Below are 23,594 nucleotides of genomic sequence, written 5' to 3'. Positions count from 1 at the left end.
ACAACTAATTATGCTAATCCGTGGACTTACAGGGATTTTATGGGTTGGTCAACATCGCGAAAGACAGGAAAGGTTACTAAAACGTTGAAATCAGTCTGCTTATCTCAGTCTGAGCGGACGAAAGTATATAGAGAATGCTGAATGGAAAACACTGAAAGGGCTCTACAAAAGGCCTGAAACAGGATAGCTGATCAGTTCCAGCGCACGATAAAGGCACTGAAACTGTTGTTGACTGAAAAGTTGTTGACAGCACAAGGCAGTATGAAAGTACGTCAGCACTCATGTTAGCCATTTCGTTACAATGCTGTATGCTTGGTGATATACGCTTTTGAATTCGAGGGAGCGCATTAAGCCGACTTAAAGGCCAACAAATGCTACGTTCAGACGAGAAAAAATTGGAAACGTTTCTGTGACACTATTTGCGTTTTGTAAACACAGGAGATTAATATTTGAGTCCGCTTGTGTCCACATACACAAAATTAAGTCTTTGTTTTGGTCCTCCTCGAGTTCAAAAGTGTATATGACCAAGCATACAGCACTGTAACGAAATGGCTAACATGAGTGCTGATGTACTTTCATACTGCCTGTTGCTGTCAACAACTTTGTACTTCAGTTTCAGTGCTTTTATCGTGCTCTGGAACTGATCAGCTATCCTGTTTTAGGCCTTTTGTGGAGCCCTTTCAGTATTTTTTTTTGTAAACTACGCTCTCTCTACATGTTCCTTTCAGTATTCTCTGTATACTTTCGTCCGCTCAGACTGAGATAAGCAGACTGATCTTAACGCCAAACCAATTATTGCCACGGAATGTAGTGTTCTGTTCGGCCACAGACAAATATAGAACAGACTAGCAACGGGCATTGTCCAAGGTGTGAAGCGGTTACGTAAGCAACCCATGTTTGCCTCGCCTCAGGAAGCTCTCGATTCTCTTTTCCGAAGAGTGCCGACCATGCACCCCATGGTAGTTTCCGGATTTTTGCTAATTTTTAAGCGAAAGTATGTTCGGCAAAGTTCGTGTAGTTGTTGTCTTGTTGTGCTGAGCAGAATTGGCGTTCTGGCGAAAACTGGAAAGTTTTGAGCGTCGGGGAAGTGAGTTTTACCATTGTAAAAATTCCTCTCACCTTTTTATGAATATATAATGAGCGCGTTTGAACCAAATTTGAAAAGTCTTTTATCGATACTATCAGATTTTACTCAATGGTTTACGGTCAGTCACACCGTCTTTTACACGTTCGTCAAGGAAGGACATGTTTATGAAACTGCTGGCGTGTTATGTTTTGATTGGCGTGAAGCAGTGTTTCTGCCCTGAGAGCTCACAAAGTAATTCTGGTTGCTACGCGACTGGCAGTACAATGCCATCTCGTCGTAGTTTTCGCATAATATCATGCAATTATCAACCACAAACAAAGTCTCCAAAAAGTTTTACACCTTTGAGGCTCATTTTAATATGAAAAGGCCATAGTCTTCCGAGACGACCATGGAACAAAAGGCATACCGCGTTGCTAGTCTGTTCTATATTTGTCTGTGGTTCGGCAGCCATGACAAAAGAAATTTAATGTTGGTTGTTGTTTGTTACATGTTACAAATACCTGTCGCGTGATGTAGTTTAAGACAGCTCTGAAGTGGCTCAGTCCGTCCACACAGCGAGTTGCGGATAGAGTTAATCCCTACACTGGTTCAGGTCTAGCCGGCTAACCCGTCTCAAATTTGAAACGTTTCAGGAGCACTTCGGGGCGTCCACACATAACTTTTTGTGCCAGTATTGGCCCAGAGCCGTTGTAGAGGCGTTTTAATGGCCTGTGTGTGAACGGCACAAGAGACTTAATTTTGTGTGTGTGGATACAAGCAGACTCAAACTATTAATCCCCTGTGTTTGCAAAACGCAAATAGTGTCACAGAAACGTTTCCAATTTTTTTAACTGGAAAAAAACTGGAAAAATTTGTAAAAAATGTTTACTTCAAGTGAAGATATTTTTAAAACTGTAATTAGCATATCAATTGAAACTCAAGAATTTTCTGGTGGTTTCCATAGGTAGCTAAGCCTTCTTTTCACTATAAATACGGAGCTCCGGGTACAGAATTTTTTTTCACGTCAGTGTTCAGTTCAAGACTTTCACACTGGAATTTTAGCTCTGCACGGTTCAGACTTACAAAAGCCTGTTGCCAGAGAATGAACTTCCCACTCATCAGTGTCCGGTTTGTCCGGAGTCAACTCCCTGGAGACTGTTATTTTGGATTTTGTACCGTCCTAGCTATTAAGCTAAGTACTTAAATATTCGCACTGTTTTGTAACTTCTAGTGAATTCCCCCTAGACTTAGTTATTAGCTTTGATAAATTTATTTGAAAGAAAATCGCTGACTTCACTGTCTTTTTCTGTCGTAACAAGAGTTATCTGCAAACAATATGCACAAACAGGGTTTTCATGGAATGCGCTTTTAGTTAACAGTGATATTGTGGTCTGCTGATCAAAAGGTCATAATAGCGCCCCCTAGAGAGAGTCGCATATGAAGTGACCGAGTCCATTAGTTAAAAATATAGCAAACAGTGATTGAATATTTCAAACTGTGCTTGTGTCTGCTCTTACTAGAGGTTGTTTCGTTGATCACGGAGCAGCGTTTGTTTCCATATCTGCACGTTGAAGCTAAGTCTCACAAAATGATGACGACGATTTGATCGCCCTCAATGGCGGGAACCCTTCCACAGGACACAGAGCGCGGTGCACCAAACGAACACCGGGCGATAAAGGGTTGAAAAACTGGTTTGCAGAAGAAACACAGCACTCAACATAGTGAGTGTGTCACTTTGGAGTAATAGCATCGTGTCAGCAATCAAGAAAAAATAATGATGATAAACATTTAATATCCTTGCTGATCATTTACCTACAGGCCTATACCCATAAAAATAAAATTCATACCAAATGAACGATGAAAGTACAGTCTGCGTTTACAATATTTGAAAAGACAACTCCGAGTTTTACAATATTTGGGGATACAAGCTATAAAGGTATCAGAAAGTATTGTAGCAAAACAAGTGACTGGGCTGATCAAAATTAACTAAATATTTCTTGATAGGGGAACTAAAAATATGGAACGTTACGATGTAAACACCTACACGCTGAACTTCAATCAACATTTTTCATAGTGTAGTCTACTGTGTTAGATTCCGTGACCTACGTTCCCGTCATGAACCTTGTGCTCATGTAGCGGTCGTCGATAATAACAACTGACTCAATAGAAACGTAATTCCCAAGTTTTGATGTCGACACCTCCCCCTCAACACCAAACTTCTTCATGCGACATTTGTTTCAGGAAAACTATTTTTTTTATTATCTATGGAAAATACCAACCTCTCTTTAACATATACGTTGTGCAAAATATACAAATAAATGTGGATAAACAAACTTTACGTTTACACTTTTTCAACGCTCATAGTAGTCTATACTCTTCTGTCAGAGTTCAAATTGTGTTTTATTTTTGTTTTGTTTTTTGGTTATTGTTTTTTAGGTTGTCATAATTATTGTCCCATTTTTCTCGATGGGCGCCGAGACAGTACTGCGTCAGAGCCGTATCATCATTGTAGTTGAGTCTGCACGTTTAGAACCGAAAACGAATACGAACACCAATACGTGTCCCGCGATGTATTGTCATTGTTTCTCTTCTATTATGGTTCAACGGTCTGATAAGTTTATTTTTTGGTACAGCAGATACCTTATTGCGATTTTACGCACGCAAAATAAATTGTAGGCTTACCCTTCCCCTAAAATAAGGAATTACGTTTTTATAATGCGCCAGCTTTCATACTCGACGGCCCCTTGCATATCACTATGTCGATATGATACTTTTTAAGTGATAACACCTGGTCACAATACTAAATCACGATAGTATATCCCAAAGCATTTTGTCCATCATTTTTGTTTTCTTTTTGGTTTACTTTGCTTTGCCTTGCTTCTGCTTTAGCTTCGAGAGAAATTACAAATATGGCAAAACAACGCTAGGAAACTGGCTATGTTAAATATTCCTGGAAGTAGACGTCGTATTGGTAATTCTTCTTATCATTTAACCTTGAACACGAATTCAAATAGAAACACAATTCCACTACTGCCCCAGGTATAGAGAGACGGCTGCCATGATTACCAGAATAGTATCTGGAGATGTACCTGCGAGAGGGAAAAACGGAGTTTTTGAATAAATGCTTTGAATGTTATTGGTTTATTTGGGACAAAGTTGTATTTCTTTCAACAAATAGGGCGATATATGAACTGTTTTTGGCCGTAGACAGTAGAAGCTGCTACTGTTTATGCGTTGACAAGGATTTACAGATAACTACAGTTACACAAAGCCATTCTGATTGCGTCTCTCCAACAAAAAAATCTGTCAATATTAGGGCAACAATAACGTCAAGATGAATCATACTTACAAATGTTTACTTTCACATCGAAAGGAAAATGTATAAGCTTATCATTCTGCAACATATAGTTACATGATTCAGTCAACGATAGCTTACCCGTTGGACATCCGCTGATATCGATCTGAGCCGATTTCACTTTAACCCAGTAAATGTCATGATTTTCGGCGATGGTTGCTCTGACGACAAGAAAAAAATGTAGATAATTTAATATTCAAGGCAGCTTAAAGTAATGAGATGGCAATTTTCATTTTCTGCAGACTTGAAAACCCGATCGTGACGACTATGTTATTGGCTTATGTTGTGATTGTACAGGAATAATAATAATAATCTTTATTACCCTTAATCATAATAATATTACAATTCAATGATGAATGTACATCTGAGTTGTGCTGTGATAAAGGGTAAATGGAAACGGAAAATAGCAAATGCTAGTCTAGTCCGTTCCCAAAGCCATTTGATGTTAAAGCAAGGAAACGAAGAAGAAAAAAGAAAAATTCTTTTTTTTTTTCTTTTTTTTTTATTATAATAATAATAATAATAATAATCTTTATTACCCTTAATCATAATAATATTGTCAAAGTGTCGAAGACAAACCAAAATCTGGCTAATCCAACTTTCAAAAACAGGGTGACCCCACCGAGTCATACATATATATATATATATATATATATATATATATATATATATATATATATAATTACACAAAATTACTTAACCAGGTCTTTGACATTTAGTGGTCAATTTTTGACAAAGCATCAAGTTACTCTAACATAAGCAAGTCGATGTAATCTTTGTATATCAGAAAAACTACAAAATGCTGACAAATCTACGCTGGTAAACAAACGCTCGGAGTTGGTTTCAGAATGTCGCCATCAAAACAAATATTATTTATCAAAGTTTAACACCACCTACAAATAGAATGGTACTTCCCGATGATACATATACAAGACTGTCAAGCTAAGAATCCTTTCACTTCTTCTGTCTGATGATTGCAGGATGCATGGAACTTAAGTAACAGATATTATTACTTCGTACTTGAAGTAATAATTATATATATATATATATATATATATATTATATATATATATATATATACATATATGGTGTCAATTCAGGCAATGTAAAGTGCTCGATGCGTTTCCGCAGGGCATAGGTATTGCTAGACGTGGAACTTGTCGTGATTACGGCAATATATATATATATATATATATATATATATATATATATATATATATATATATATATATATATATATATATATATATATATATATATACATATACATATACATATACATATACATACATACATACATACATACATACATACATACATACATACATACATACATACATACATACATACATACATACAAAATTTTAAGTTTTATTTTAAAAAGTCGATTTTAGTGAAACTCTTGACATGTCAGTCATAGTATAGGAATTTCAACATAGGTTAAATTGTGAACAAAATATTTTGAATGAACAGTAAATGTACTTCACACTTTCTGTGCATAATCAGATGTCCAGAACTGTAAGTTAAGCATTTACTGGCTGTTATGATGCTTTGCAAAGCAAACTTTCAATTTGCAAACATTCAGATAATTTTGATATATATCTCTTATATGCTAAAGTTACGCCGTCGAGCGCCGAGGAGCGCCGAAAACTGTAACTTAAAGATGCAATTTGTGGCTGGTATGATGTTTTATAAAACAGACTTTCCTTATGCAAACATCAAAGATCTCTGATATATTAAAGATACTGAATGATGTAACTAATGGCTACCATGATGCATATTATGCAATTGTGACTCCGTGGCTTAATTTGAAAAATACACTGATCCTCTTACTAAGTATTTAAAAAACACGGTGATCCCCATCCACCATCAAAGTAAAAAACAGGTATCCCCATGGAGCCAACAAATCCCACCAAAAGCTGAAGAAACTTATTAGTCCCTTAGACTCTTTTCGTGTCAGTACGCTGTTCCAGGTATGCTTGACAAGCCCTCTCCCGGCAGTGAAAGCGTTAGAGGTATTTGTGTTACAGTATTAGGCGCTTTTCATAAAATTCTTTGTTTGCCATCCGCGTGCTGGTAGATTTTCAGAGAAAATTAATAAAACAAACACAATGTTAAAGCTATTACAAATAAAAATATTATTTTCCAAAACAAAATAAAAGTTGAGCTAATGTTAATTCACTTCTGTTTTTGTCTGTGTTTGTTTTTCCCCTGGCTGGCTGGCTGGTAAGTTTTTCAAAAATCCACTGCAAGGATGGCAAACAAAGAATTTTCTTTAAATGGCCTTAGCTGACCCATTGATGAGAAAGGTCGAGGCGTCTGCTCCGACCCCCTCCCCCGCGCTGCAGCCATTGCACTCAGATTTCTTAGGGCACGGATACATTAAAACATCTTTTGTATTGGAAGTTTTTAAGTCAACGAGCCAGAGCGACTCAGATTATAACCTATACCTATGCAAATCACTGCAAGCGACTGCAAACCAGTTGATGTCGGGTGTCGGGTGTCCCCTACACGTATCGTAAAATGTGTCCGTCATTCTATCGGGCTACAGTTTTCGCCTATTCCATAGACATTAGTACCTCCTCTGCCAATGTTGTAAAAAAACAGATAAACACTGTCAACCCTCCCTTTTCTTATTTCAATATTCTCTCTCACTGACGGCAACGTTCTTTTTTCACAGGATTCTACCACTTCTTCACTACCCATCAGTCGTCTCTTTCAAGTCAAAATATCCACTGTGACTTACACAAACTCAATCGCCTCCGATCCCTTTTCAGTAGTCCACGAGTAAACCGAGCTGTTGCCTTTCACGTCGGTATTGGCATGAGTGACAGCGTCGTTGGCGTTCATACACGTACGCAACTGAGTATTGTCCGGCGGACTGCTCCATGTACCCACCGGAGCATCTTTCCCGACGATCCTGGCTTGAAGGAAAATTCCTTGATAATCGCCACCCTCTACAGTGACTATAGAAACAATTATCACGCAAAGGTGCGAATTAGAAACTGTTCAGAGTCAACGAAGAAAATGCAAATTCCGGTAAATCAGCCCTTCGATGACTGCTTCCTATATAGGCGAACACCGTATAAGTAGTCTAACAAATATGATATTATTTCCGTAATTATTTAAAAATAAAATCATGATATGATATTAATATCAATAAAATCGTTTTAGTATTTCATCAGGGTTAAGATTCCTTTCTGCCCTGCGTCAAATCACTGAATGTGTATGAATTATACATGGCAGTCTTTGGGCGTCAAATACTTTTTTATGTACTCCTACTATATTCGACCATAGACCCCGGTCTATGATTGGACACCCAAAAAAATCTTCAATGAGAATGCGTGATCAGTCATTGATACTGTTGACATTTGCCTTTATCTTTGACGATGACACAGTTAAAGTAGCTCTGAGAAATCGGTAGATGGTTTATTTTCCCCACCTGTCATGGTCTCGCCTGGTTCATATACATCTCAACTTGGAATTATTGAATACTTGGCAGGCTCTGGGTCTTGGGGTGACAGTGCCGTGCCGCCCGATAGGTGACCGGGCGTCAACGATGTGCATACCGATGTTGGCGCCCCTGATCCGTAAGCGAGCACGCATAGCGGTGAAAAGGCAACAGCCAAGATTAAAGACGCCGACAAATACATCTTCTCCGATTCTCCTAAGATCTTGAAGTCAGACAGGACCTTGCAAGTTACGTGTACGATGACGCGATCAGAAATACCTAACCACCCAGCTTTGGGTTGCCAGGCAAACTTCTGGTTGTCAAGCACCTACGGCAAGTATAGATGACGTGTAGAGTTTCTTTTGCAAGTCCTGCTTTTTAAATGAAGTCAAACAAAAAAAGAGCAGCTGACATGGATCACATACTTAACCCCCTTTTTTGTCTACTCTCCAAAGCTAAAACTCTTTTTGAAAACAAGAACGATTTTTTTTTATTTCAGGACGCGGAGAATGTGGTCCGGCAGTATATTAACCTGGTACCGTTGATGCTAGATTTGTACTGTGTTAACCTTTAAAGGGACATAAGCTGTAACTTGTGGCAAGTTTTCCAGTATTCTGCTTCTGTATATCAACTACCGTGTCTGACCATTTGTCATGCTGAAATTTCGAACATTTTTTTTTTGTCAACGCAGCTTGTATGTGTGTATTGATCATTGTTTATTGTTCACAAATTAATTCTAGTCAGGACTTCAATACAATTTTCAACAGTAACAATAGAGATTATACTCATGTAGTTTGTGTTTATATGCTAAATATTTGGCTTTAAATTACAGTTTAGGCATTCAATGCAGAAAGTGTAGGGAAACCACAAAACAAAAGTTCTGAAAAAAAAGCCAAAAGTACGGTGGCCCCTACACGCCACGGAACTCTATTACTTTTGAATATAAATTCTAATTTTTCTTGACAATATCTTTAATATTTGTAAGATATTTTATTTCTCCACCAGTGTGTAATATATATTTAAAACATGACGAACTGAAACAAATATCGTAACGTTGGTGTACGTCGATCACGAAGTTATCAAGACATTGGTGTATCGAAAAGGTAAACTTTACAACACATTGGCTTATCAAAATATCAAAGTTTTACATCAAATTAATGAATTGTTCGCCGCTTCGGTATATATAGGCTGTGATAGTCACCATGTTTAAGAAAAGTGTATTCTCGTTTTTCTTTAGACTAATCAAAATTATAGCGGAATGGTCAAAACATAAGTGAGAACACTAGGGATCTTTGTGAGAACAAATCATGCAAAATGTACACAAACATGAAAATTAAGTTAAGTAACTACTGTGTGCGCAACCAGCGACAAAATATACCAGGATGAACAATTCGTAATCTATTACAGAGAGAGAGAGAGAGAGAGAGAGAGAGAGAGAGCGAGAGAGAGAGAGCGAGAGAGAGAGACCAGGTCAACGAAAAAGAGAGAGAAAAGGTCAACGAAAAAGAGAGAGAAAAAGATAATTTGATGAGCACACCGTTAGGTACCTTTTTTATTTCGGTTCCTCCTTTTGATTTTAAATTGAAAACTTTGATAAAATATATTGAAATGTTGCAGGTCTTTGGTAAGATCGAAATGAAGTAGTGCTTTGTTTTGTTATGTCCAGTTTTAGGAGATTTTTTTACTTCATTTTTCTGGTGATGTAAATTCCCAAATATTTAAGGCCAAAATATCTTAAGATAGATATGATTTCGGGTGCGAACAACAAACAATGAGTCAGCATTGCTTCTGGGGGTTGACAGGGCGCCACCATCGTTGGTTGTTCTTGTGCGTTTATATTGATAGACGCAGACTATCATGTCAAACTATGGCAGACACATTACAGCACATAAATTGAGGTAGGAAGGGAAGGTTGAATTTCGTAGTATATTTGATAAATTGTCACAAGCTGTATATATATATATATATATATATATATATATATATATATATATATATATATATATATATATATATATATATATGTATACACACACACACACACACACACATGAAAAGAGCTCAACATTGTAAGTTGGCAAGAGAACTTCATAAATAAGATCTCGACGTTCATGTTTTATTTAATTTATAGGCATATTTTAAAAATCCGTGAACACGTGTCAACACATGTTCATCATATAACGCTCTTTGTTGTCCTGTTTATAGCTGTTGACTTCCAAAGTCGGATTTATAACCATCCATAAGGTACAAGTACGTTCCACAGAAGAACATTGACAGCTTACGGTATGCTTTAGCGATGACTTCTATTTAAAACTTGGCTGAGCAGCATATGGCACCTGCCGGCCGACTATCGTTTACAAAGCTGCCGTAACGCAATTATAGGTCAACTTGTATGGCTCATGTTGTGAATTTTGCACATTTTAGTTCCATGTTTATGTATATCCGATACACTATATGACGATCTATCTTTCAAACTACAAGGGGCAATGAGTGTGAAACCGAATTCAAAATCAGGGGCAGAATCAGCAATTAGGTAAACTCGAGAGAAATAAGCATGAATTTCACAGCTCAAAACGGTCCTGTCGTCAGATGCCCCTGAACCGCACTTAAGCTTTGTTCCTGTCCAGAGTTACTGGGTAAGGCACACGTACACAGCCTTACCAAGGATTTTGCTGTGTAAAATAAAATCTTGATTGAAAGATGCAAAGGTTTTAAAACATTCAAAGTGTTCCCAGAGGTAATATCATATATTGTTTTTGCTATGAAAGTAAATTTTGGTTAAGTAGAAAGTGTGCGCATGAGTGGTTGCTAGAATGGCCGCTTGTATCAGCTATCTCAGATTCATGCAATGTTTTGAATATTTAACTATACATTTCTTGAGTACAAAAAATATTGGCAGTTAATTTTAAAGAAGCCCATTTAACTTGAATCTTTTACATTTCAAAGTCTGTCCCGAAAACTTCCATTCAAAGTGTGATCCCTCTAAGATTGGCATTTGTTCATACGTAATTTTTCACGACTCCATAACTGCCCTATTGTAAAGTAATAATTGCACCCGAATAAAAAATGTAATTAAACGTTAACAACCAACCCTAGAGATCATTGCATGTTCGCATATGAATGTTATTCATCTACAGTTTACTTTAAACTTAATTTAATCGACAGATTGTGCGGAAATAAAGCAGCAATGAAGAGTCCCAGTACACTAAATGAAATATACAGTTAACGCAAAGTCGTCCTGTATTATGTTGTCCGAACTACATTTATAACTCGACTTTGGACAGTCGTAGGAAATTCCAGACAAAGATCGTCTACTCCCCAAGGAATACAAATAGTGCCACCAGAAGAAGTAACAGTATATTGGGCGATGCACCTGGAAGAAAGAAGACAAAAACAAGTACATTGATGACCATATCAGAACTCGTGGCATTCACGTCAAGCCTCGTTCAAAGATGTTTTCATTCTGTTCAACCGGGAAATTAAACCAAATTGAGTAAATTTAATCACGGTAAGGGTTTATCAATATCCCATCACCACCATGTTTAATTTGAATGTCAAAGCTTCTTATGACAACTGATGTAAACTTTTGATTTCAACAACTATTGACGGTAAATAAAGTGCATTTTTCGAGGAAATCATACAGATGAGATGATTCTTGTACTCTAATGACGTGTCTCTCTCACCACAAGACAAGAAGATCCGTCGCTCGAATAAGGGGGCGTAGAGAGCGCCCTCGAGCGACGGATCTTCCCTATCTCACTGGGCACCACATACTCAGTATGGATTTAGGTTAGCCATAGGGTGGTTTTGCTGTCTTTGTTTTGCTGCACATCGCAGACGCCAGCTATTCATTTGTTGAGATTTTAAACGACTAGCCCGGACGTTTCGTTGAGATATTAAAATTTCAGTGTTGTTCACCTTTGTGTACTAAATTGTACGTTAAACTGTACGAAAAGTGATTTCCAGGGCCTAGATTGTATAGTCATTACATATTGCTTATTTTAAAGGTCTCTTCTGTTTTAGATTGATTTAATTAAATTGAATATGATCTAATTTAACAATTAAATTAATTACCTTGTACAGCTCCACTCACTTGATCCGACACAAGTTGAACCCAGAACACATTGTAACTCTCGGCAATAGTAGCCCTGTTGAGAGTTCCAGGGAAAAATGATAGAAACAATAATAACAATTATATACATATATATATATATATATATATATATATATATATATATATATATATATATATATATATATATATAGTGTATGTGTGTATATATGTTTACATTTGTATGCGGCTATTTTGTTTCAAGTTTTACATCTAAAGCCGTCACTAAGACATGCATGAACAGATGTGCTTTAACATTTGTACAATAACATAATAATGCGTCGTAAAAATGAACATGGATTTGTTTCATAATAGAATCTAATATGGCGGCCCTTTTGTTATGATTTTCAACTTCTACAGCCGCGACGTAGACATACCCGGAACCAACCTCATTCAAACTTGGCACAAGGGGAATCTGCTATAACATACACATGCATGTCAATGTATGTCGCGATCCGATCAAATGTGGATCCCAGGAGGCCATTTTTTTGTTACGGCAATTTTATTATGTCCATGGCCATTATTTAGACGTGTCTCAACCGATTCCATTCAAACTTAAATTGTGCAGTGACATTGTAATAAAATTTGAATATGCACATCAATTTGTTTCGCTGCGATGACTGCACCAAATGCAAGAACTAATGAAATCAATGCAGGGCTCCAAAATATTTGATCAAGTGGGGACTATGTCATTGACGATGAGTTTTTATTTGCAGACTTGTCGATAAACCAGGGAGCACGGGCTTTGTCCAAAACTGTTTGTGAACAACTGGTGCAAGATCGTCCATAATTCCGATTAAAGCACTATTGTAAGAATTTACAATATCAGTTGGACAACAGTCACTCATTGAAATTACCTGACCTGTAAAGAAAGCAGTGACTCCCTTAATTTGTTAGAATCGTCAAAGTAAAAAGGAAGGGAACTTTCCTGCAAAAGCTTAATACACAGACTGTTAACTTACACAATTTGAACCGCACCGACGTTTTCTGACGAAGTCCACGTGTATACTGAATCCTCGCCTTTCAAGTTTGTGTTGGCATGGGTGACAGCGTCGTTGCTATTTGTGCATGTCAGAAGTTTGGTGTCGTTTGGCGGATTACTCCAAGTGCCAGTGGGAGTGTCTTCTCCTACTTTTCGTACTTGAAGGAGAACCCCTCTGTAGTCTCCGCCCTGAATAGTAACTAACAGAATAGAATGCCCCGTGACATTGCGATAAATTATTTATAATACAAAATAATTGTGCAGGAGGAAGGCGGCGACCACACTTCATGAAATCAGATACAGAATTGCCGACGTTTCGGCCTTTGGTCGTACTTTGGTACACAGGCGCCTGTGTTGTTGTGGTTCTTTACTGTTCTCGATGGTTGACAGTTGCCATGATGTGCATCTGTATACTAGTATGTTGGTACTTGGGTTACATAGAACATGCAAGTTCCAACACATTTTGCAAGGAAGTGGCTATTCGCACAGCAGCGGTGCGATTCCATATATTCACAGCGCAGGCTAAAACCCAATCAGAAAGAAGTTTATATGCACCTAATAAAATTGTAGCTTTCAAACATAACATCTTTAAGTGTGAACTCTGATACTCAGACGACACTTGAGTGCCACGAAGGCCGTCCGAACTTCTTTTTCGGACTTTCCGTTTCCAAGCTTTCTGGGCAAGTAAAAATTCCGATGTAGTTCTCCCTGGAGCTTTACGACACAAATTCGTTTTGTTTGTTTAACACGTCCCTGATCCTTGTCGCGGGATGAAGATTTTCGCAGCGGGACGAATAACTATTCTTTTTTCTTATCCGCCCCGCTGCGTGGCGAATGAAACGTTCAGTCCTTATCCGACCCGCGGCGGGGCGGTGCGAACAAGAAATTTACTTTTCTTTATATTCGCATCTTTATATTCGCATCGCTGCGAGGCGAGTAAGAAATTTAGATTCCCTATTCGCACCACTGCTTGGTGAATAAGAAATTTAGAATCCTTATTGGCACCGCTTCGGGGCGAATAAGAAATTTACATTCCTTATCCGCACCGCTGCGGTGCGAATAACATCTTCCTTTTTATAAATTGGGTGTTTTTTCCTGTGCTGAATAAGCTTCGTAATTTATCTGTATATTGGCGTCTCCGGCCCGATTGAATTATTGTTTGGATGTTCTGTCGTGATGTTGACGGGATACTTTTTCAGCTACGCCAAAGCTCCCACCGAAACAAATAAAACAGCAATGCAAACTCGAAACCCATACTATGCAATATCTTGATAAGAAAAAGTACTGACTTAGCCCTACGAGTATGGCGAGTGTCCGGCTTTGGCTAAGGCGGTACCCAAAGCCGGACACTCTCGCCATAGTCGTATAGGGCTACGCCTGACTGTATGAACTACACTGTATGCAATGGGAATGATCGAGTCAGTTATGGAATGGAGATATAATTCGAATTAGCCTAGACTCTAAACGGAGTGTTTTGGCCTCAGAGTTCTGTTTGCCTTTGCCACACTCCGGCAAACAGAACTCCAGGGCCAAAACACTCCGTTTAGAGTCTAGGCTGAATTCGAATATGACCGGATTTTTTGAACATAACGCTTGAAATATAATTTCCCCATGTCATAGCCATACCTGTGATCGTTTCTCCGGGAGAGTATTCGCTCGAACTTAAAACTATCGAATATGGACTCTGGTCTGGCTCTTGAGGTTCAATCAGCGTGCCATTGAAGCGATGACCCGGCCTCATTGACGTACAAGCCGATGTCGGTGCTCCCGACTGTCGGGCAAGCACAGACGGCATAGAAACCACCACAGCTAGGACACAAAGCTTGAAATACACCCTCATGATGAAAAGACTCTTGGTTAGGTAACTCGGCTGATTCCAAATGAAGTAAAATCAGACTTTTCAAATGTTGTGTTTGGTTGCAGGGGTAGCTTGGATACTTGAAATCAACAACTTGAAGGATTGACTGTAAACAAGTGGATGATTTATTGCATATAAAGTTGGCATCAACTTGAACAATTAATCACATTTTTCTTCAAGGACAGTTGCATGTGTTTTAAACAGTATTTACACTAAATTTTCTTTGCGAAGTGATGGACGTCGTACAAAAAAACTTACGGATAGACATGATTGCTGACAAAGTAATTTTTTTAGCGCGCTTTCCAAAAACACCTAAAATATTCGTGTACATCCGCCATGAAAATTAGTTCACACACTTTAAGTGATCTGATAAATAATGTTACCATGGTATTCAAAACGTGATTTTTTTTCGACGTCGGTCATTATATGTTTGCGCAGAAAGTATATTTTGTGTTTAGCCACAGACGCTCGGAGAAAGAAAGTGTTTCTTATGCAGCACTACGGATCAAAGATATTCATTTGGACAGCTTGTCTCTACTTGAATCCACTGGGCAAGATCTATGAGGGGTGGATACGGCTAGGGTGCTGGCCGTGCTCTGAGGTGAATATTAAATGCAGCGGGTTTCAAGTCTTTCGTAAGGTGATTTGATGTAGAGCTGTCTCAAGTGCAGTGGCGGGTATTTTCTTCCGAAACACTTGGGATTACATTATCGAGTATCACACCTGTACCGTGGGTTTTAGTGTCTCATGTGTTGCGTACACAGTCGTTGGAGAGCTATTCAGCGCTGGGACTATTCGCCCCATAGACGAGTGTGCAGAAGCGAGAAATTCTCGCTTCTGCACACTCGTCTATGGGGCGAATAGTCCCAGCGCTGAATAGCTCTCCAAACGACTGTGGTTGCTTATATAAAATTGTCTCACAAACACCAATCTGATTAAAATCAGATGTAGAGTGCGGCGACGTCTAACTTACGCGTACGCGGTATTCTCTTGCTGTCGAGAGAGGCGACAGCAAGAAAATACCGCGTAAGTATAGACGTCGCCGTACTCTACATCAGATTTTAATCAGATTGCACAAACACATACATACATGCACATACATACATGCACATACATACATACATACATACATACATACATACGTAAGTACATACTAACTTAAGACTGAGTCATTTAGCGCTATATATGCTGACGAGGGCTGACGTACATCATATGCTCAAATAGTAAAACCTTTGCTTTTCCTTTAAATTTTGGCGCTATGTTGTAAACTTTGTTGATTTTCCCATGTGTGTGTATAGGAAAGAATAGACTCCGGCGCTGTACTGTATCTTCTTGGCAACTCTAAGCCCCAGAAGCTCTATAATTATTGATTTATTTTACACTTAACGGTAGAAATGCAACAACAAAAAGAAAACACCAGTTCAATTGTATTACCAAATAACAACATAAACAACATCAAACACCCAGATTACCCCATCTCCTGTGTTTGTACATTGCTCGCTGAGTCAGGCTGCACACGACGGTTACGCTCTAACTCAGGGCAGGAGATGATCACTCAGCATAGACTGCGAGGGGCAATGGGAGAGATTGTTTCGAATAGTCAGAAATTGAAAAAAAAAGCTGTAAAGCGTTCACCGTATACCAGAGATATTAAACATGGAATTGATGTAGATTGACAGGCCAACAATCACGTGTTTTAAGTGTATTATCTGTTAAATGTTCACCTTTCGTACAAAATGATACCTGACCTATATTCATCATATACCCACAGAACTCTGATACATTTATCCGTAAATCTTACCAAACTTGCCTTATTGGGCAGACACAAGGTTTTTGCCGACTTCAAAGTCCTTTGCGTAATGCAAACAAAAACTGCATTTTCCTGAGTCACAATGATGAATGTGCACTGAAAGGAAATGTCTGGTCCAGACGTTGTCACCCAACTAATATACAGATCTTTGTCAAATTTGACAGTGGACTGCAAATGTGTTAGAGCCCCTTTGGAAAAAATAAAACATGACTTGAACAGCCGAGATGTGGATTTTTTCAGCCCTATTTCGAAGTGTTCTGCACTGTCGAAAGTTTTTCATCACGTTTTATACTCCTAGAGTATCCTTACCCTTTTCCATGAAGTTATGGACCCTAATTCTTCCGAGATGCTTGTTGTCGGCAGAGAACGCAAATGACATCGTGCCTATGATAAATTTTGCTCTAAAAGAATGGATTTTGGCACTGTTGCTCCAGAGTGACTCAAAAGGGTCGTGTGCTGGTCAAGGCCAGAGTAATCCAATATCATTGCGAGCAAACTAAATTATGACAGTATTTGATGTCAATATGATAAATTAGCATTATAAACCTAGCTTGTGGGTCCACAGGTGTGGTATTTTCAGACGGCATTCCTGCCTTTTTTGGGACTGATTTTGACTTTTACGACTTTTAACCCCTCCACCACAAACACCACAGATATGGACCCACAGCTAGCGCTAGCGGTGTAGGTCAGGCATAGTTCCTGATGTAGCTTGCATTCATGCGAGGCTTTTGGATATTAATTTTGATTCCTTTCTTTTTCTACGATGGCAACAAGGTCTCAAATTTCCAACCCAGAACAACGGTATGCAGATGAACGAGTTCTGAAGATGCCTTTTTTCTTCACTGTAAAGTAGTATGTGCCTCGAAGGTGAAAGGCTTCAACTTCCACCCAAACTGTTCTCAGTGATATTTTCAACCATTACCTTTTGAAAATCAAGAATAACAAATCACAAGTTGCAGTGCAAACTTCGTTACTTCCAAACTTTTACACTTCTTTGTCGTCTACCTCTTCTATTGTGGGGGATCAGTTTAAAGCTCTTTATGTGAAAAACATTTTCACTGTCTTGGTTTTTCGAAAATCGAAAATTTTATTTTTCTCCAAAAGTTAACACAGGGATGGCGGCCATTTTGAATTTCAAATATCGGTATTGTAATTTGTTTCTCTAGTACCAAACTTAGGACAGTAACCCCCGATTAAAATTTTTGATTGGTGAAAGAATGGTTGAAAGTTACATTAAAAAAAGTTTGAACCTCAACACAACATTGTCATGGCATCAGTTGAAACCAGCTAAAAGAATGCAGACTATTTACATGTGACTGCAGTGTCTTGCAGTTTGTCAGGAGACACTAATCTTCATATACAGAAATTGTTTTGTCATTATCCCGATGTAATCCCTGCACATTTCTCTTCACACGTCAACAATTGTTGATCTTGATTGAACGCTTTCATCTGCAGATACACTGACACCTGTAGAGACACTGGTAGAGTCAGACCATCCAACACACATGCACACAGACATACCCAACACACACGCACACATTCAAAATTACTATATTTAATTTATTGTTATCATTGAATCTGTGTTACATATCTGCCGCCCTCTGTGGCAGCTACATGTAAAGGAGGGGGATCTAAAACTTGCAAGGTGTGGGCCAATTCTTTGAAATAAATATAAACAGAAACCTGCTGAGAGTGACCATTTATTGGCCCTGGTGAGTTAGACTGATCTTCTAGCCAAGTCATGGGGTTTTTTTTCGTTGTGCATAAGTTGCGTGGTTGGTTTTCTGTCTTACTGCTCTGTTATGGGTGGAGCTCATTAACAAGGCATATCTTATGGTTTGGGGAAAGACACGAATGGAGTCTACCAACTGGCTGCATGACGTTTTACAGTTACACATTACTGTACAGTGAAACTTCTTGCAGCATCACCCGGGGCAAACAGCAATAACACTTCCATCCCTGCGATCAATTCTTATTCAACCATCCTCCGCACATCATGGGATGCGTTGGTCTCCAGAAACTGCACAAAATGACCCACAGGAGTCACAAACAACACTTTCCATCCAGCAGAGGTATTTCAACTGGCATTTCATCATGTGACATCTACTTGACGAGACACAACTCAAATAGTATGCAAGTTGGAAAATAGGGAACACGCAACTCAATCTAAATACTGAGTCACTTGGTAAAAAATGTCTCTGTCAGGTAAAGTTCATGATCATAGTCCGTGTATAATTGTCCTCTGTTTCAGTTCTTCTATATATTCCTTTGCCTTGTCGTGTCCTGTCACAATCTTCTTTGGCGGCGGCGGTCCTTCTTTGAGTTTAACAAAGTAGTGACAGTAAACAATACTGGCCATACCGGTGCCCCCTCTTCCATGATATGTGACTGCGTGTTCATACAGACCTTTTCCGACAAATGAACGAGCTGCAAGAAAGCATCGTGAATAAGATCAGGGGTTAAAACAAGGCAATGAATTTCACTTCAACTTTGTACTTCTCAAAAGATATTTGTTGACAACATTTTTGATGAAGCGTTTCTTCATTTACCATGGTGTGGTTGAATTGATGAACTGTATGTGTATTTGATGAAACTGGCGAATTGATAAAATCAAGCATTTGACAGTAGTGCAAACATACTGGGTCTTTGTCAAACTGTGGCACAATTCAACATTACCTAGGGGGTAGGTGTGTATTTATTAGCCATTTCAGGTACCCTCAGGCAAGCACTGATTACTACTGGAAGGAGAATATTTGCCTTGTGTTTCTTAGTTGTACTGCTTAATCTGCCATCACATGATTTCCTTCTTGCACTGTCTGCATAGAAGCCCACCGTGGCAATTTTATTCAGATACAGGCCCTATACGTTGGGAGTGAAATGCTCACACATACAAGGATACAGACATGTACTGTATATATTATAATGTCACAAAAAATGTCTTCACTACTTCAAGATGGAGAGCTTGAATTATGAATATAGAATTTCATGTCGGGACTGCAGCCATTGATAACATGTTCTAAAAGACACAAACCTATGTGAAGATTTGACTTGAATTCAACATTGTGAGTTTGCACCGCCTTTTCTTGAGCCTCAAGAAGCACCTGGGGAAAAAAAAGAGAAAATCATTTTATTGATTTATTTCCCTGCAGCAACACAAATGCCATCTTTCCACCACAATAAAACCCATCACTAGTATTTGCCAGGTCAAAAATATAAATTACATTGTTGCATCTCAGTTGAAGCTATGCACCTATAGTTTTCCCTTTAAGGTTCCACCAACACTAACTTGTCTGGTCAGACCTTCTCATAAATGATGAACAGTATAAGCACAGGACTTCAAAAGCAAATATTACAATTGATACTGCATCATTCCGAAATGAAGCATCGGCTTGTCTTGGGAATATTTTCAACTCCCCACTGGCCCAAGTATCAGACATGCAACTCTTCAAATGTACAACATTCCATTTAATGATAGGCTGTATACACAGCATAACAGGCTACACATATGATTATGCTCTACACATGAAAGGAAACAGAGTTTTCTTGACCTCTATTCTTGCATCGATTTGTTGGAATTCAACAATTACCTGAGCATGCTCTTATCCAAATATGGGCGCAATTACGCTGTTAAAGCTTCAAAAGTGCATAGCAATTCCCTGGTGAAAGAGTCAACATTTACCTACCTCCCTTACTATTCCTGCACCCTTCTTGTTGACAAACTGCAGCTGGGCCAAAGCGTCATCAATCCACATATCTTTAATCTTAAACAGAACATAGGATAACTCACAGTCAATTTGATGGTGTAATACAAATATGTACATACATATGTTATGTACATACATATGTCATGTACATACACACGTCCACACATACATACATGCATACATAATTGATTTAATGAGCATAACAATTGTACACACAGCTTGGATTTTCATTCAGAAGTATTTCGTGACAGAACCATACTCTGGGAGCTTCCTACCTTCTAAGAGCGTTCTGGAAGTCTCTCACTATAGCACTGCTCTACATTTCTTTCACTCAAACTGGTGGCTAGTACTAAAACTACTGCCTGTAATTGTCAATTTAATCACATTTTGTGAACCTATCTAAGCTCAGAGAGTTTCCTATCTCCAATCTAAGCACAGTGTTTTTTACAATTACTTACAAATGTTGCTATATACCACATTTTCCTGGGGCTGTATTTTATCTGTCTCCTGCAGTGATAAATTTCCTAAAAGGAGATACAAGCGTCACATGTCATTGAATATTTCTTCACCAGCTTTCATGTTATCACACAGGAACCTATTACATATATCAGGCTTTCTTTCATGGCTGTTAAAACCTTGAGAAGTGAGTTAGGAATATTGATTTTCATGAAAATCAAATGTTAGAAAGACAATGTCTGTTATGATAAAAAATACAAAAGGAATACAAACAGTAAGATAAACACTATGGACAGACAGATATGGTTATGTGAATATTTGTGAAAACAAACTGTAACGGCAAGCAAGTTGCAAGGTAGGAAAAATTGTCCCAACTTCTGCCCACACCCCTATATGTGGCTCTAACTGCGTTAGACTGCCCTCAATCTTGAATGCTGGCCTTCCTGCCTTGTTATTTATGCAATGTTGCGCTTTCTCTCGTAAACTGTTGTCCTGTGATTAAACTCAATGACGCTAAATAAACATTGACATCTTAATCTTCACTTGGACCTCATCTTGTTGTGGTCCCACCAACTGGCTGGCTGCAGAAGGTTTGTACATCCAGTAATGCTATGTATATGTGTACTTACTGTACCCATGAAAACAGCCTGATTGATTAATTACACTCACCGCTAGCCTTGGTTCTTCTCCTTCTTTCTGTGGTGGAAACACCTGCTTGTTCTTTGCTTCCCATATCTTGGGTCCTTTGAGAACAGCTGCTGAAGTGTGTATGGCACTGCATGGTACAAACGTTTGAGGCTTCTTGGGAAGTGAATGCCTGTGAATGAGACATGATATGAGAGTAAACAGGGTTTGTTTTGGCATTACAGCTAATATATTCGACAACAACCATTTGCTCTACTATTTGTCCACATTTTATCATGTTTATGTTGACAAGTCATCATCAGCATCCCTTGTTATTTCACTGAGAATGTAGTAAGACCTTTGATCTGTGTTATGCAAGTTCATTACTTTGTTAAATAGAACAAACACTATTTCACACATGTTTACTTGAAGAATACCATGGGCCCAATTTACATCATATAACATTACTACATCAAGTAACATTATTGTACATGATAGGTTCAGGAGTGATGTCAGCCCTTTATGAAACCTCTAATAGAGTGTGTGTCACTGTGCAATATCATACTATATTAACTACTGAAAGTAAACGGAAAAACCTTAACATACAAAGTTGATGATGGATATGAAACGTCTTTAATTCTCAATCTTTAATGTAAATTTGGATTGGCTGGCTAATGGTTATACTCCATCTGTACAGAGAAGAGAGTCAGTGCGTAGCAAATAGCAAAATACTTGAGATAAACACGAATATAAGATTCCCTAATGCTACTTGCACAAGAAATGAGGAAAGAAAGTTGAGGAACTCTGCCTTTTACTTTTTCACTTTTGCTATCAGTATCATTGAACTGTCCATAGACATTTTGAACCTGAGGAAGGGCAGATCGGTGCGCTAAAGCTATTTCAGCCACATATGTCAAGGTTGTCCATTCCTTTGGTTTGTTATGCAGCTCTTCATGTTCAAAACATGTATGTACCGTACGACAGAGACTCTCACGTCCTGTCATTTCGGGGACTTTGCGGCCGCCGCCAAGGCATGGCCAGGGTGGCAAGGTGGGAAGGGGCTGAATGATCGAGAGCTTCAATTACCTGCACAAAATACTCCCGCCGAGGGATATTCCACGGCACACTGTGAAAGAGAAAAGCAAAGTCAGTCAACAGCTTGCAAGGCTTTGAAAACTAAAAACCGAACAACTAATGTAAACTTTGTAGGAAAACACATGCCTGTTCGCAACGCCGGTGCAGCCATTTTCTGTTCAGTGTAATGCGCGCAAGCGTGTATGCCTACATTTTTACGGCATAAAGTTGCAAAACATTGGAGCCTCATAACTGTTCATGTTGGCTATTTGTAACACGAAAGCGCTAAAATCTGATAGAAAAATTATTTTAATCAAATATGATGAAGATTTTTTCGAATTATCGACGTTATACAAAAAGTTACGCCTTCCTATCAGTTTAGCGACCTACCGTAAAACGTGAAGTGTTCCAGGCCAATCGGAGGGACAGCTTTCATTTAACTTGTAACATATTGAGCGAAGCGTACGCCAGAGCGTACGCGTGGTTGCGTCTGTGCTCTTTCAGTAACCCGCAATCGACACTCGCTCTGTCTGCCTTTGGCCTGAAAAGTACAGGTCAGTTCATTTGCACGTCGATATGCGTGGAAAATGCCGTCACAATATCGTTGTTTAAAAAACCTCGATATAAAGAGAAACTGTGCAGAAAAAATAGCTGGAAAGTACTGTGTGACCTTTGGATTTGAAGAATTTGAAATACCCTAGAAATAGAGAAAATAAATGGCAAAAGGCCTTTACCCCAGCCAGTTCTATTTCTTTGAAGGTTGAAACTTGTCATGTATAACACAGGTGTAGTGCAAAGAGTCAACATAATAAGATGTAATTTCGTGCGATGTAGTTTAAAAATGAAGCCGAGAGTACAAAATTTCCATCTAAAAATTGATGGTGAAGAAAACATTTAAATTTCACCCCATTTTACTTTTTCCCTTTGTACGTGTAGTCTTCTGATCATTACTACTACATGCTAGAATGCAGCTTCGTACACAATAAATAAATAAATAAATAAATAAATAAATAAATAAATAAATAAATAAATAAATAAATGAATAATAAATAAATAAATAAATAAATAAATAAATAATAAATAAATAAATAAATAAATAAATA

The 23,594-nt window shown here is 38.4% G+C and overlaps 3 protein-coding genes across 3 annotated transcripts; all 3 read right to left on the bottom strand.

Moving 5' to 3' along the window:
* Positions 1-3,662: 3,662 nt before the first annotated feature.
* Positions 3,663-8,027, bottom strand: LOC139132193 (putative defense protein 1). Its single transcript, XM_070698583.1, has 4 exons — positions 7,991-8,027; positions 7,168-7,387; positions 4,503-4,582; positions 3,663-4,155 (listed from the first exon to the last, which is right to left on the bottom strand). Exons 1-4 carry the CDS (start codon positions 8,025-8,027, stop codon positions 4,094-4,096), a joined length of 399 nt encoding a protein of 132 aa, XP_070554684.1. The 3' UTR covers positions 3,663-4,093.
* Positions 8,028-9,939: 1,912 nt separating this feature from the next.
* On the bottom strand, positions 9,940-14,946 carry LOC139131337 (putative defense protein 3). Its single transcript, XM_070697354.1, has 4 exons — positions 14,592-14,946; positions 12,946-13,165; positions 11,947-12,020; positions 9,940-11,245 (listed from the first exon to the last, which is right to left on the bottom strand). Exons 1-4 carry the CDS (start codon positions 14,803-14,805, stop codon positions 11,184-11,186), a joined length of 570 nt encoding a protein of 189 aa, XP_070553455.1. The 5' UTR covers positions 14,806-14,946; the 3' UTR covers positions 9,940-11,183.
* Positions 14,947-18,168: 3,222 nt separating this feature from the next.
* On the bottom strand, positions 18,169-22,682 carry LOC139131336 (large ribosomal subunit protein uL22m-like). Its single transcript, XM_070697352.1, has 7 exons — positions 22,639-22,682; positions 22,504-22,543; positions 21,463-21,610; positions 20,796-20,861; positions 20,317-20,394; positions 19,665-19,734; positions 18,169-19,060 (listed from the first exon to the last, which is right to left on the bottom strand). Exons 1-7 carry the CDS (start codon positions 22,661-22,663, stop codon positions 18,852-18,854), a joined length of 636 nt encoding a protein of 211 aa, XP_070553453.1. The 5' UTR covers positions 22,664-22,682; the 3' UTR covers positions 18,169-18,851.
* Between the last annotated feature and the right edge of the window lie 912 nt (positions 22,683-23,594).

Source organism: Ptychodera flava, chromosome 4 (genome assembly GCF_041260155.1).
Source record: "Ptychodera flava strain L36383 chromosome 4, AS_Pfla_20210202, whole genome shotgun sequence".
Classification (NCBI taxonomy): Eukaryota; Metazoa; Hemichordata; class Enteropneusta; family Ptychoderidae; genus Ptychodera; species Ptychodera flava.
Note: the sequence above shows the minus strand (reverse complement) of the source record. Positions and strands in the feature narration are given on the sequence as shown.

Excerpts from the sequence above, each read along its gene's own strand:
- LOC139131337 (XM_070697354.1), bottom strand. The coding sequence starts at position 14,805 with ATGAGGGTGTATTTCAAGCTTTGTGTCCTAGCTGTGGTGGTTTCTATG. Across the intron at positions 13,166-14,591 it reads TCCCGGAGAAACGATCACAG|TTACTATTCAGGGCGGAGAC; the intron begins GTATGGCTATGA and ends CTATTCTGTTAG. Across the intron at positions 11,246-11,946 it reads AGTGAGTGGAGCTGTACAAG|GTGCATCGCCCAATATACTG; the intron begins GTAATTAATTTA and ends TCTTTCTTCCAG.
- LOC139132193 (XM_070698583.1), bottom strand. The coding sequence starts at position 8,027 with ATGCGTGCTCGCTTACGGATCAGGGGCGCCAACATCG. Across the intron at positions 7,388-7,990 it reads GATCAGGGGCGCCAACATCG|TCACTGTAGAGGGTGGCGAT; the intron begins GTATGCACATCG and ends TTGTTTCTATAG. Across the intron at positions 4,583-7,167 it reads TCGGAGGCGATTGAGTTTGT|AGCAACCATCGCCGAAAATC; the intron begins GTAAGTCACAGT and ends TCTTGTCGTCAG.
- LOC139131336 (XM_070697352.1), bottom strand. The coding sequence starts at position 22,663 with ATGGCTGCACCGGCGTTGCGAACAG. Across the intron at positions 21,611-22,503 it reads GGCGGGAGTATTTTGTGCAG|GCATTCACTTCCCAAGAAGC; the intron begins GTAATTGAAGCT and ends TCTCATTCACAG. Across the intron at positions 20,395-20,795 it reads TGTGGTATATAGCAACATTT|ATTAAAGATATGTGGATTGA; the intron begins GTAAGTAATTGT and ends GTTCTGTTTAAG.